The 13,197-nt window shown below is 39.6% G+C and overlaps 1 protein-coding gene across 1 annotated transcript; it reads right to left on the bottom strand.

The window, feature by feature from the left end:
• Positions 1 to 7,120: 7,120 nt before the first annotated feature.
• Positions 7,121 to 11,611, bottom strand: kcnv2a (potassium channel, subfamily V, member 2a). The gene is made up of 2 exons (XM_020519038.2): positions 10,301 to 11,611; positions 7,121 to 7,399 (listed from the first exon to the last, which is right to left on the bottom strand). The coding sequence occupies exons 1-2, from the start codon at positions 11,609 to 11,611 to the stop codon at positions 7,121 to 7,123; spliced, it is 1,590 nt and encodes a 529-aa protein (XP_020374627.1).
• Positions 11,612 to 13,197: the final 1,586 nt, after the last annotated feature.

Genomic DNA, 13,197 nt, shown 5'->3' with positions numbered 1-13,197 from the left:
CTTTAAGGTGAATGCTTCCCCTAGTTTCTTTAGTTCACCATTGACGGTGGATTTTCCCTTTAGAATTTTTCGATATAGTAGGAATATAGTTATGTTTTGTGTTCTGAAATATGTGTTTAAATATGTGGCACCGCATCGCTGTTGATCTACCTCCTAGCCTAATAAACCACTTAAGTGGTTGCCCTTATATAATTTTATAATTCCAGTCTTAGACCCACTCTCTCTCTCTCAAACAGAGTGTAAATTTCAATCATATTGTGGTCACTGCTACATATGAGTCATTTAATCTGAACTCAGTACCTTTCGCTTACAGATTAAGTTAGATTTTAGGAACAAAGTTTACTAAGAACATTAGCACTTTAAGCTGCCATATCCCACTCTCAGGTGTATACTCAATTGCCTCAGCTACACTGATAATGACCAGGATTACCAACATATGCCCATCTTTATTTGGGATAATGGTGTATGCAATGTTTTTGAGGTGTAAGTGTATTTAAGGTGTGAATGAAGGAATACCAGCCATTAAGTCTAGTGTGCAAAGGATACTATCCAGTGATGACAAACTGTTCAAATGTAACAGAACAGGCAGGGGTAATGATTATAAGTAGCAAAAGAGCTTAATACAATGAATTACAGTGTTTAAATGTGTATTTGACATCTCTTATCTTGTCTTATTGGTTCTGGCCAGCAACACAATCAGGGACTGAGAGGCCATATAAGTGCTCGTTAAACTGGTACAATTCCTTCCACACCTCCCTCCTGGCCCACCTTCCTTGGGATTCTTTGTGGTTCCAAAGAGGGCCTTTTCTCTCAGCCTTACCTTCTGAATTGCTGTTTATACCATCTCTCCATTGGTTTCCTGCTGAAGTCATAGCAGGGCAAGAGGACAGTTGTGTAAGCTCTATCTCTCATTATATTGTAGGTAAAGAATGATCAATGAAGCTTGCACTAAAAGTGCAACATTTTTGGACAGTGGCAACAAGATATTGGCCCGTTTTACTTCAGACCTTGTAAGTTGTTTATTCAAACTTTTATGTCTTCTCCCCAACGGAAGAGGGTGGGAGAGAGTATAACCGGGCTGGGAGGGATGTTGGATTATGTTATTCGCTTTCCCAGGGCAGCTTTCAGACAGAGTCAATGGATGGAAGGCTGGTTTGTGTGATGGCCTGGGCTTTGTTTATGACTCCGGCTCTGCTTATGTTGTGAGAAAGGGTCACTGGACCCAAAACTTTAACTCTGATGTTTTCTTCACAGATGTTGCCAGACCTGCTGAGATTTTCCAGCAACTTTGTTTTTGTTCCCGATTTACAGCATCTGCAATTATTTTGGTTTTTATTTTGTTTGTGTTGTGTTTATGAATCTGTGTAGTTTCTTGCGGTCTTGGGAAGAGCAGTTGCCATACCATGCTGTGACACATCTGGATAGAATGTTTTCTATGGTGCATCTATAAACATTAGTAAGAGTCTTTATGGACATGTCTAACTTCCTTAGCCTCCTGAGGAAGTAGAGACGTCATTGTGCTTTCTTGATTAATAATGCACAAGAAAAATAATATACAACATGATGGCCCAGTTATTCTGATTGGGGTTGTGAACATTGTTTCCAACCTGGACTGGATTAAAACTTGAATAAAACCAAGAAGTGCAGATGCTAAAGTTCTGAAACAAAAACAGGAATTGCTGAAGAAAATTAGCAGTTCTAGCAGCACCTGTGGAGTGAAAGCAGAGTCAACATTTTGGGTCCAGTGACTCTTCTTCAGAACTGGACTCAAAATGTTAAGAGACAACAAGGTGCAGGGCTGGATGAACACAGCAGGCCAAGCAGCATCATAGGAGCAGAGAGGCTGACGCAGTTCCTACTATCTCTGATTCAAAATGTTAACTCCAGTCTCTCTACCAAACCTACAGAGTTCTTCCAGCAATTACTGTTTTGGTTTTGGACTAAGACTTAACCACTTACTTTTAGAGGGGTTCAATGCTGAAGATTCCAGCACTAGGGCTTCCAATGGTGGAGATAATCTTCGTAGAAACAACAACGCTTTCTTGCAGCAGTCAGTGTGTTGTGTTCTTTGATTTAAATGTCCAACAACATGGATGGATACTGATAGCTCCTGTGAAAGGGGAGATATGTAAAGTACATGGGTGGATTATGGTGTGAGTTGGAAGATGGAGGAAGTTTGCCTGGTGGGTAGGGTATTGGGTGGGTGAGAGCGTAGTGTGTTAGGTGGGTGAGGTAGGTACAGTGCCAGAAGGTGAGGGGGACAGCGTGTCAGGTAGATAAAAGCATACTCCAGGTCAGTCAAAGAGTCAGGTCAGCAGGGGTGTTATTTGGGTGTTGGGTTGGGTTGGAAAGGGACTTTTGGATCCAAGATGGGGTGGTGACAGATTGGTGGGTGAAGTTGATCTGCAGTGGGACCAAGGTGTGTTGGGTCTGATGGGGGAAGAGCAATGTTGAACCAAGGGTCAATGTCAGAACCAGGGTTGGGCCAGGGTAGAGGGGTCTGACATTATCTGTTCTGATTGGGTCAAAGGACTGGGATATCAGGTCCAAACCTTATGTCAAAATGGCTATAGAGAGATACTGGAAAGAATAGTTCTGTCCTTTAACCCATTGCTGCAGATGAAATGTCAGGTATCTGAGTATTGTTAAAACCATGATAGTAGGAGCGTACTGTCACCCAACTCCCACAACTCCATGAGTTGAACATAAAACAAAAGTCTTGCACCAAAGTTCAGATATGGCCAAATGTATTTTTTTTCCCGTATTATAATAAAAACATCCACCAGTCAGGTTTCTTTAATAAATACAAAATGTTTGATTTAATATAAAGCAAGTCCCATTCAGCGAAGATGCAGAATTGGTTAACACACACAAGTTGGAATTGAAAAGATAAATGGTCACCATTCCCATTTAACCCAAACTGCATATATACTTCAAGTAATGGGAAAATAATGAAATTCTTTCTGTAGAGATTCACTTTAAAAAGAAAAACATGTTATAGCCAATGACAGTCATTTAGGAAGGCAAAAAAGATAAGATGTAGAATGTTCTAAATTATGCTGATCTAGTGTTCTTGTACATGTCAAGTCCTAATCACACTTGGCTCTCTCTATGGTCTTGTCAGACATAGCTTATTTAGGAAATGCAACATTGGAAAGTTCTTTCAGTCACTCTTTCTGAAGAGGGATCAGGTTTCACCCTGATCTCACTGCAAAGCTGTTTCAGAAATTAAAATTAAAAATTCATTCACAGGATGAAGGTATCACTGACCAGGCAGCATTTATTGCCTACCATTAATTGCCCAGAGGGCTGCTAAGAGTCAACCACATTGCTGTGAGTCTGGAGTCACATGTAGGCCAGACTATTTAAGGACGGCAGTTTCCTTCCCTAAAGGACTTTAGTGAGCCAGATGGGTTTTTCCAACGATCGACAATGGATTCATAGTCATCATTAAGCTCTTAATTCAATTTTTTAAAAATTGGATTCAAATTCGACCTCTGCCATGGCATGATTCGAACCCATGTCCCCGGAACATTACATGAGCCTGCCCAATGTAGGATATATAGCAACCTTTCCCAACTAAAATCCAAGCATGGGTTGTAGATGAGGTTGTACACTTGCTCTCCGAGCTGGTGTGTTTGGTTGCAAACATTTCGTCACGCTGCTAGGTAACATTGTCAGTGCACCTCCAGTGAAGCGTTGGTGTTCTGTCCGGCTAGTTATTATATACCTCAGTTTGCTGGGGTGGTTGGCAATACTTCCAGTTCTGTTTCTCAGTGGTTTGTACACAGGGTCTAATTCAATGTGTTTGTTGATGGAGTTCCAGTTGGAATACCAGGCCTCCGGGAATTCCCTGACATGTCTCTGTTTGGCTTGTGTGATTATGGATATGTTGTCCCAGACGAATTTGTGTCCGTCATTGTCCGTGTGTAGTGAGACAAGAGAGAATTGGTCATGTCTCTTGGTGGCTAGCTGCTGCTCGTGTATCCTCATTATCAATTTTCTTCCAGTTTGGCCGATGTAATGTTTCTCACAGTCCTTGCATGGTATTTTGTATATTACCGCAGTTTTGCTGGTTGTGGGTATGGGATCCTTTACATTCATCAGTATCTGTCACAGGGTGGTTATTGGTTTGTGGGCTACTCTGATACCTCGGGGTCTGAGTAGTCCTGTGGTCATCTCTGAAATGTCCTTGATGTTTGGTAGGGTGACTAGTGAGTCTGGTTATGTTGTGTCTTCCTGTTGTGGTCTGTCTTGGACATAATGGCGGATTGTGCTTTTCAGGTATCAATTTCTTTTGAAGACTCCATATAGGTGCTCCTGTTACAACCCGAAATCCAAGCACAAACCCCCAAGCCTGCAAACACTGTTCAAACAGAGCAGCCCTAAAACCCAGACTGAAACTGACAGCTGTTTTCCCTGCATTAATTTTGCATAACAAAGACCAGAAATTACCTAGAACCATAAAGTTTCAAAGAAATGCCTTATTTTAAAAATAAATTCCAATGTGCCTTTTCATTGACCTCCTTTAAAAAAAACACAATCCAAGCATCTCCAAAACTTTTCACAGTTAAGTCCACTAAAACTATTAAATATGTAGCATCTTCTTAACAGTATAAATATCTATGGGGTGTAAATCAATTGAACTCCTAAGGCACCATTAAACATTATTTTAATGCATTGGCTACATTTGTTTACTTACACACAATGCACATTCAGCAGGGCAATTTCTTTGTAAGATAATGCATTAGAATTAGCTAACTGAATTAATAATTAAGAAAGCCACTTAAGGCTCAAATTACGTCTGAAAAACATATGTTTTGCAAAATAAACACTAGAGTCGATATCAAGCTGAGGTAAGCTGGTACCTGCTGCTTAGAATATCAGGTGTGGTCACCAGCAGTGTTCTCAAAGTTCTCAGCTTACGGAAAGCAAATGGTGAATATAAAGTGGCTGGAAATCTATGCTAAAGCTGTGTACTGCTCTCAAAAGATTCTTAAATCCTATTTTGAAATGGATAGTGAAGGGGTCTGGCATTCCAGTTTCTTTTCAACAATGTGTGTAGGCATCCTTGCCACTTGCCACCTCAATTGTACCTTCACACCTTCTCTTTTCACCTTGAGGAAGTGCGTTGAATACAATGGACAGTCAGCAGTCTTTCACTGGCTACTGCTTCCGGAATATGTGGCTGTGGCCCTTCTATGTATGATGGGAAACACACCATCCACTGTTGCACAATATTAATGCAATCTTACCGGTTCCATTGCCTACTTATCAACTGGAAGCTCACAATAACATTTTACTTGTATTCCTGAGAACAATGGTTCAAATAGGTGTCAATAATTTATTCTGTTGCCCATATTGAATTAACTTCTTTATTGAAATTTACAGAAACTTATATACAGATACATAACAGCGCAGGAACAATCTATTCCAATTGGTCAATGTTAACGTTCATGCCCCATATAAATCTGCTGACATTCTAATTATCTCCCACTATCTTGTCTCCATTTTCGTTCATATTTTCAGGCATCCATAAGCGCTTCAGTGCTATTGGTTTTAACCAGCAATGTAGTTTGGGTTTCACATTTTAACCATATTGTATGAAGAGGAGTGTCCTAAATTATTTATTTGATCTAGAATAAAATCCTAGCGAATTATAGAATCCCTACAGTGTGGAAGCAGGCCATCTGGCCCATCGGGTCCGAACTGGACCCCCAAAGAGCATTCCACTCAGACCCATCCTATCCCTGTAACCCTGCATTTCCCATGGTTAATCCACTTAGCCTACACATCTCTGGATACTATGGGCAATTTAGCATGGCTAATCCACCTAAATCTGCATACCTTTGGACTGCTCATCTCTTGGTAGCTATCTTATGTTTATGTCTTTACTGACTCACAGTTTTTCCATAATCATCATAGTAAACCAATTCTTAATTTTAATGTCAATTACCTTATCTTGTCTTGGTCTTCTCCTATCCAAAGAACCACAGTCTGCTCTGCTCAATCTTTCCTGGTAGTTGCAGTCATTCTGTGCTGTTAACATCTGAGAAAATCTTTTCTGTGTCATCTCCAGCTCTATAATATCCATTTGCAGGTTGAAGACTAGAACTATGCATTTTATCTCAAGTATTGTTTAACTAACATTCAATATAAAGTTAACTTTAGCCAACTGCTTTAATATTCTATTCCTGTATTAATGAAGCACAATACTTTGTGATTGATAGAGACATTTCAATTTGTGGCGTTACTTTTAGTGTTTTATTTATCTGCATTCCTTGATCTCTTTGCTCCTCCGCCCAACTTGTTTATTTCATTTTCCAAGAAATAACTTGCACTTTGTTCTTTCAGCCAAAAGGTACATTCCCACGCTCCACACTGCACCAAAGTTAATTGATGCTCATCCACATTTTGGTAAACCCTTTTGCCTTCACATAAATTATTGTAGACCTCCATATTATTAACCTGCATCCTTAATTTGATGATGCTGCACTTGGCCTGCTGTGTTCATCCAGCCCTGCACCTTGTTGTCTCGGATTCTCCAGCATCTGCAGTTCCTACTATCCTCAATTTGATATCACTTGCAAATTTTAACACTGCACCTCCAAGGTCTAAGCCTAGACCATTTATGTCAATGATAAATAACAATGTCTTCATCAAGGATCCCTGTGGAACGCCACTTTCTGGAATTCTGAGAAGCATCACTCAACTCTTATCTCTTCCTGAAGCAATCTTCCAAAGCATTGGTGACCTGGCCCCTTCTTATTGTTACAATTCTTTTATGCAACATTCTGTTTGCTAAAAATCATTCTTTTCAAAACCTATGTCATGTTATTTAACAGCATTTTACCCAAGAATTTGCTTCTTGATTGAATTAAATCAACTGCGTGGAAAGTAATCCTGAATAATAATATATTTAAAAACATTTATGCTCTACATTTCATGCTTTGCAGGTTAATCATGAAACCAATATTCAGAGCACTTCTAGTTGCATTTATTCTCATTTTTTGCAGGGATGCCAATTGATTCCCTGGATTTTAAACATGAAATATTTCTTCTAGCTACTGAAGAAAGAAAAGAAGGATGTATCAAACTCAGGTCATTGCCTGAGGAAATGTTACTGTTCTCTTGGTAAATGATGGTGTGGGACCCCTCCACAACATTCCAGCAGCTTCCTCAATACTCTTCCTCCGAAATTGATCTTTCCTCGCTGCTTTGATGATGTTGTATATTCATAGCTTTTGAGCTGTGAATAGTAGTCTGAGAATTTATTATAGAGAATGGAGATTGGCATGCCATTCAATATGATCCCAAAAGCAATGCAGCCAAAAGCAAAAATCCTTCCAAGCATTGTTTCTGGGCAGACATCTCCGTAGCCTACAGTGGAAATGCTAACCTGTAAGCAAATAAAGTCATTATTCAGTAGGTATCTTGACAAAGCATTTTAAAAACAAACTTTATAAACAAATTATTAAATGCTTTCAAATCGATGGCGTTGGAACAAAAGACTAGACACAACTGAGAGGGGAAGAGAAGATGGGCAGAGTGGGAGATTGAAGCAAGTCAAACCTACTGATGGAGAAGCTAGGAAATGGGAAGTTAGGTTTAGCACTCAGTGACACAAAATGCTGGAAAGTATTAAGTGTAATCGGGAGGGGATGTTGAGACAAATATTCAACAATGGAAGCAAAACATAAATGTTGCAGTGTTGAGAAAACAGAAATAGAATCAAGTTGGATCCCACTAATGAAGAAAGGTAACTCCAGTTGATAATAATGGATATTATAATACTTTAGTAGGAGGAATTTGCAGCAAGTCAATATTGCCAACTGCACATCAGCACATATCACCAATTCCAGCAGAAAACGCACTCAAGTCATAGAGTCTACAGCATTGAAACAGACCCTTCATCCTAGCTCGTCCATGCCCACCAGGTATCCTAAACTGAACTAGTCCCATTTGCCTGCTTTTGGTCCATATACCTCTAAACCTCTCCTATTCATGTACCTGTCCAAGTGTCTTTTAAATGTTGTAATTGTATGTCTCTACCACAGAATATTTATAATACAAGTCGTTTATCTATCATTAATGGTATAAGACACAATACATAATCCAACCAGGGGAATGTCTGACATGCAGGGAATGAATACAGATCTTGTGCTAACTGTTGTAACTTTTGCCGCAGTTTTAAGTACAAAGTGCATTCAGTTCATTATAAACCAAATATTTAGGTTAGCAAGTTAACCTGAAAATTCTAATTCACATACCAAATGAGATTCAGACTAATTCTCACTTTCATCTCTTGCTTTTAGAAAAAGGTATGCTTTTAAATGTTCAAAGGTGATTCTTTCACTGATCATGAAGTTACAATGACAACCAACAAAGTCATGCCTCCTTGCCTTAAATCTGATTTAACAATTTCTTTCATGCACTTCTCAATTGTGCTTTTCAGAAATGCAATATTTTCCCTGTTTGTAAACATACAATAGATTGAAGCTGGACATAACCTTGTATGTTACACATGTATGAGGTCACGCAAGAGAAAAGACAGTGCATGTGAGGTGCATTAAAAAGTGATTTTGTTTTCACCTTAACTGCTGGCTATATTAACATGTAATTCTTCAGTGATTTGTAATTGCTTCTCTTTCTATTAAAAAGCAGCTTCCCACTTAAGGGTCCAACCCATTTTCCTGTCCAACACCCTTCCTAGTGAGGATATCATTAAAGATCAGTGTCCTATTGTCACTCCATGCATCAGACTACCATTTAAAGTGAGGTCCTGACAGAGGCAGTGAAGTGTAAACTGCCAGTGTTCAGCTCTTTACAACACCTTGTTATCTCTTTACCCTGGGAGTGTTTGATGGTGATATTGTAGAAGAAGCTTTACTCTGTATCTATCCCCATGCTGGGAGTGATTGGTGGGGACAGAGTAGAGAGAATTTTACTTTCATTTAAAAAAAGAGGTAGCTTTACTCTGTATCTATCCCCATGCTATACCTTTGCTGGGAGTGATTGATAGGGACAGAGTAGAGAGAATTTTACTTTCATTTAAAAAAAGAGGTAGCTTTACTCTGTATTTAACCCTGTGCTGTCCCTGTCCTGGGAATGTTTGACGGTGACAGTGTAGAGTGAGATTTACTCTGTATCTAACCCTGAGCTGTCCCTGCCCGGGGAGTGTTTGATGGTGTCAGTGTGGACGGAGTTTTAATCTCAGTTTAAAAAAGTAGAGGAGCTTCACACTGTATGACTCAGAGGGTGGTGAAACTGCAGAATTCACTGCCACAAAAGGCTTTGGAGGCCAAGTCACTGAATATATTTAACAATGACATTGATAGATTTCTAGATGCTAAAGGTGTCAAGGGGTCGGGGGGAGGGGAGAAAACAGGAGCATGGGATTGAGATAGAGGATCAGCCATGATCGTATTGAATGGAAGAGCAGTCTCAATGAGCTGCTCTGCTTTTCATATTTCTATCATATAAAAGGTTAAAACAATGTAAAATGGCCTTATTTTCCTGGAGAAATGTAAATCTCTTGGTCTTTTCCCATTCTCCATGTTTGCATATTCATAAAATGTTCTTACAGCACTTTTGCTCATTGCTGATTCATCCCCATTTCATTATTGTCCTCACCTTTCCTGGAGTGATGTTGACAATCCTCACTACCCACTATTAATGAGGATGCAATATTAAAATAACCATTTCAAAGGCGGACAATTTTGTTCAAATTGACACTAAAATGCTGACCAAAAAAGCTATAAAGATATGCTTGAGGGAAAGTCCTCGTTTGTGTCAGCTGGAAGTCCATCTTATCATAGCATGGGGCAAATGTGCAGTATCCCCCTTTAATCATATTTGTTATTTTGAAGCACAGTAGAGGGATCTTATCTCTGTAACAAAACCAGAAATTGCTGAATGAACTCAACAAGTCTGGCAACATCTGTGGGGAGAAAGCAGAGTCAACATATTGGGTCCAGTGACCTTTCTTCAAAACTTATCACTGTATTTGTTCAATGAACCTAACTGGAGAACACTGATAATGAAAATTAATGATATTGTCCCCCAGATGCACAGGCAGCACCTATTGCTGTTTTTGATCCGTATACCCCAGTAATGGATCTCCTCGAGAAAGTTTCTGGGACAGAGCTCATTTTTGGTCCACAGAACCCCTGTCCTGTAGAATATCATCAGAAAACAAAATATGCAAAATAATACCCCTTGCTTTAAGCCCTGAAGATAGTTAACTATTAAACAATGTGATATTTCTCCTTTAATTCCCAAATTCTTAGATTGTACTCACCGCAGCCCACCACCAGGCATGAGGTATGGAGGTAAAATTAGTGTGTGGGACATCATATTCAACAGAGAAGACCAGAGCAGAAAAGGAAAATATGCCCATGGCTATAAAAAGCAAAAGGCAGCCAACCTGCTGGTAACATTGCTTCAGTGTGAAACCAAAGGCCCTTAATCCAATGGAATGCCGAGCAAGTTTTAAAATCCGGAAAATTCTCATCAATCTCATAATCCTCAGCACTTGGCCAACTTTTCCCACTCTGCCCACTTTCTCAATATCCTGATCGTGTCTCCCATAGTCTTCATCCTCGAAACATTCTAAAGTGACTTGGAGATAAAAGGGAAGGATTGCAATGAGGTCAACTGCATTTAGAGCACTCCGTGCAAACTTCTCAATATCTGGTGTGGACATTATTCTTACCAGGTATTCTGCAGTAAAGAAAACGATGCAAATGGTCTCTACATGCTCCATGTAAGTATGTCCACTCAGCTGGCCAGCTGCGCTTGTGTACTGCATCTCTTCAACTGTGTTCAAGACCATGGCTACAATGGAGATTAATACAAACAAACTGGAAGCAACTGCCATCATCTTAGCTATTACTGAAGAGAATGGCTTTTCCATTAAGTTCCAGATGACTCTTCTCTGGTGACCATATTTCAAATCTCGGAAGAGCTCCTCATCTTCTTCCACCTCAAGTTCGGCTTGCAGTTCTCGCTGGACCTTTAGTTGCTCATTCAATTCATCTTGTCTCTCTTCGAAGGAGATTCGGCAGCACCTATTGCTGTTTTTGATCCGTATACCCCAGTAATGGATCTCCTCGAGAAAGTTTCTGGGACAGAGCTCATTTTTGATCCACAGAACTCCTGTCCTGTAGAAGTTAAAGATATGGTGGAAGATTGCAGGATCGCGGTCAAAGAAATATTCATTGTTTGGAACACTGTAATCATCACACAAACCCAATTTCCTCGTGGAATCGGTGTAAGTGGCCAATTTTCCAAGTCGGGTCTTAGGAAAACGGGCTACAGCCATGTAGGCAATCTGGAAAACTTTGCCTCCAACATTAATATTCAACTCATTATCTTTTGAAGTAGAATCTGTGCTGTATTGGGCAATAGTTGGTGAGTCGTCATCAGATTCTATATCATCATATTTAATTTCATAGATATCAGACCCAAGTTCTTGCATGGAACTCCATGGTTTCAAGGCACATTCTTTTTCCAATGCCAAATCATTCCCTTGGTGCTGAGATACATTCAAGCTGTCTCGTAATTTATAGTTTGCAAACAGACTCTGGCGCCTTAACTTAAGTTTAAACATTTCTGTGTTTAAGAGAACTTAACCGTCAGGAGGAAGAGGATTGAACTGCATTGAGTTGACTGAAGAGAAATGCTGCTGACCCTATTAATTGTGCTGACAGTGAGGATCTAAGGGCTTAAGCGGTGATTTAAATATTATCCCATTTCAGCTGCATTTTTCCAGTGCCACTGACGTCTTTCTTTCCTGCTCACTGATCAATCCATTTATCTAGTCATTGGGTGGGGGGGAGGGGAAGGTGAGGGGTGTGATTTAGACAGTGCATTTCCTGTGTCATAATCAGCCTTGCAAATTAAGTTATTCTATTGTAACCAATCAATTATATCAATAAACTATTATAGGACATTTTATGTTATTATATTGATGGCAATATAAAATAATAACAAAAGTTTTTAATTAATAATGATTACAAAAAATTTTAAGACTATGTGTAGAAAATAATACCTTGAAGCTATCTTCTACAGCTCAAATAAGATACAGGGGGTGCCCAATTTATGAACAAAAACAGAAATTCTGGAAAAGCTCAGCAGGTCTGGCAGCATCTATGCAGAGAAATCAGAGCTAGTGTTTCGGGTCCGGTCTGATTTTCTCTTCACAGATGCTGCCAGACCTGCTGAGCTTTTCCAGCAACTTCTGTTTTTGTTTCGATTTTACGGCATCCACGGTTCTTTCGGTCCCAATTTATGAACGTCCGACTAACGAATGTTCGTACTTAAGAACGTGTTCTCATACAGGGGTGTAATATTAAAGACCCAACATACAAATATTTCCTCTACTTATGAATGGCTGCTCTCCAATGCTTTGCATTGTGTTCTGACTTGTGTATGAATCGACTTGCCAATGGACTCCAGAACAGAACCCATTCACCACCTAGCATATGGCATCCATGACTTGTTGTAAGACTGATCACAAAACTAGGCCACTCAGTACAACTCTAAGTTGAAAAGAAGTCCTAGTCAGGAACATAAAACATTGCAGTAATTAGCCTTCTCTTCTTCCAAACAATGTGTAAAATATCAAGTTCACTTTACCGTGCAACATATAAGAAGAAAATCCATGGACAGAAATGTTGCTGTGTCTTAATCCTAGTCCCTGGTTTTATGTTACCTGTATGACATATTGAACAAAAACAGAAAGAACTGTGGATGCTGTACATCAGAGATAAAAATAGAAATTGCTGGAAAAGCTCAGCAAGACCGGCAGCATCTCTGAAGAGAAATCAGAGTTAACTTTCGGGTTGAGTAACCCTTTCTCAGAACTCTGAGTTCTGAGGAAGGGTCCATCGACCCAAAATGTTAACTCTGATTTCTCTCCACACATGCTGCCAGACCTGCTGACCTTTTCCAACAATTTCTATTTTTGTCTCTAATATATTGAATATTCCTTTATCCATGCATTATGTTTTGGAGTTTTTACAGGAAGTGGTTCCTTAGTTTCTGTATTTTTGGACAGTCCTTTAAGTGGATCATGTGTCCTCTATAAACTGTAATGTATCTTCACTCCACTTACCCAGGTTTGGGTAAACATAACAGGATCCAAGTTTTGAACAGGTGCCAACTGTATCAATAGAATATGTATTGAACTGCCAT

The sequence above is a fragment of the Rhincodon typus genome, chromosome 3 (assembly GCF_021869965.1).
Source record: "Rhincodon typus isolate 14 chromosome 3, sRhiTyp1.1, whole genome shotgun sequence".
NCBI classification, from domain to species: Eukaryota; Metazoa; Chordata; class Chondrichthyes; order Orectolobiformes; family Rhincodontidae; genus Rhincodon; species Rhincodon typus.
The sequence above is the reverse complement of the archived record's forward strand: the minus strand, read 5'-3'. Positions and strand labels throughout refer to the sequence as shown.

Bases quoted from the DNA above. Each gene is read 5' to 3' on its own strand.
- kcnv2a (XM_020519038.2), bottom strand. From the start codon at position 11,611: ATGTTTAAACTTAAGTTAAGGCGCCAGAGTCTGTTTGCAAACTATAAA. The intron at 7,400-10,300 runs GTGAGTACAATC...ATTTGCTTACAG, and splicing joins ATGCCTGGTGGTGGGCTGCG to GTTAGCATTTCCACTGTAGG.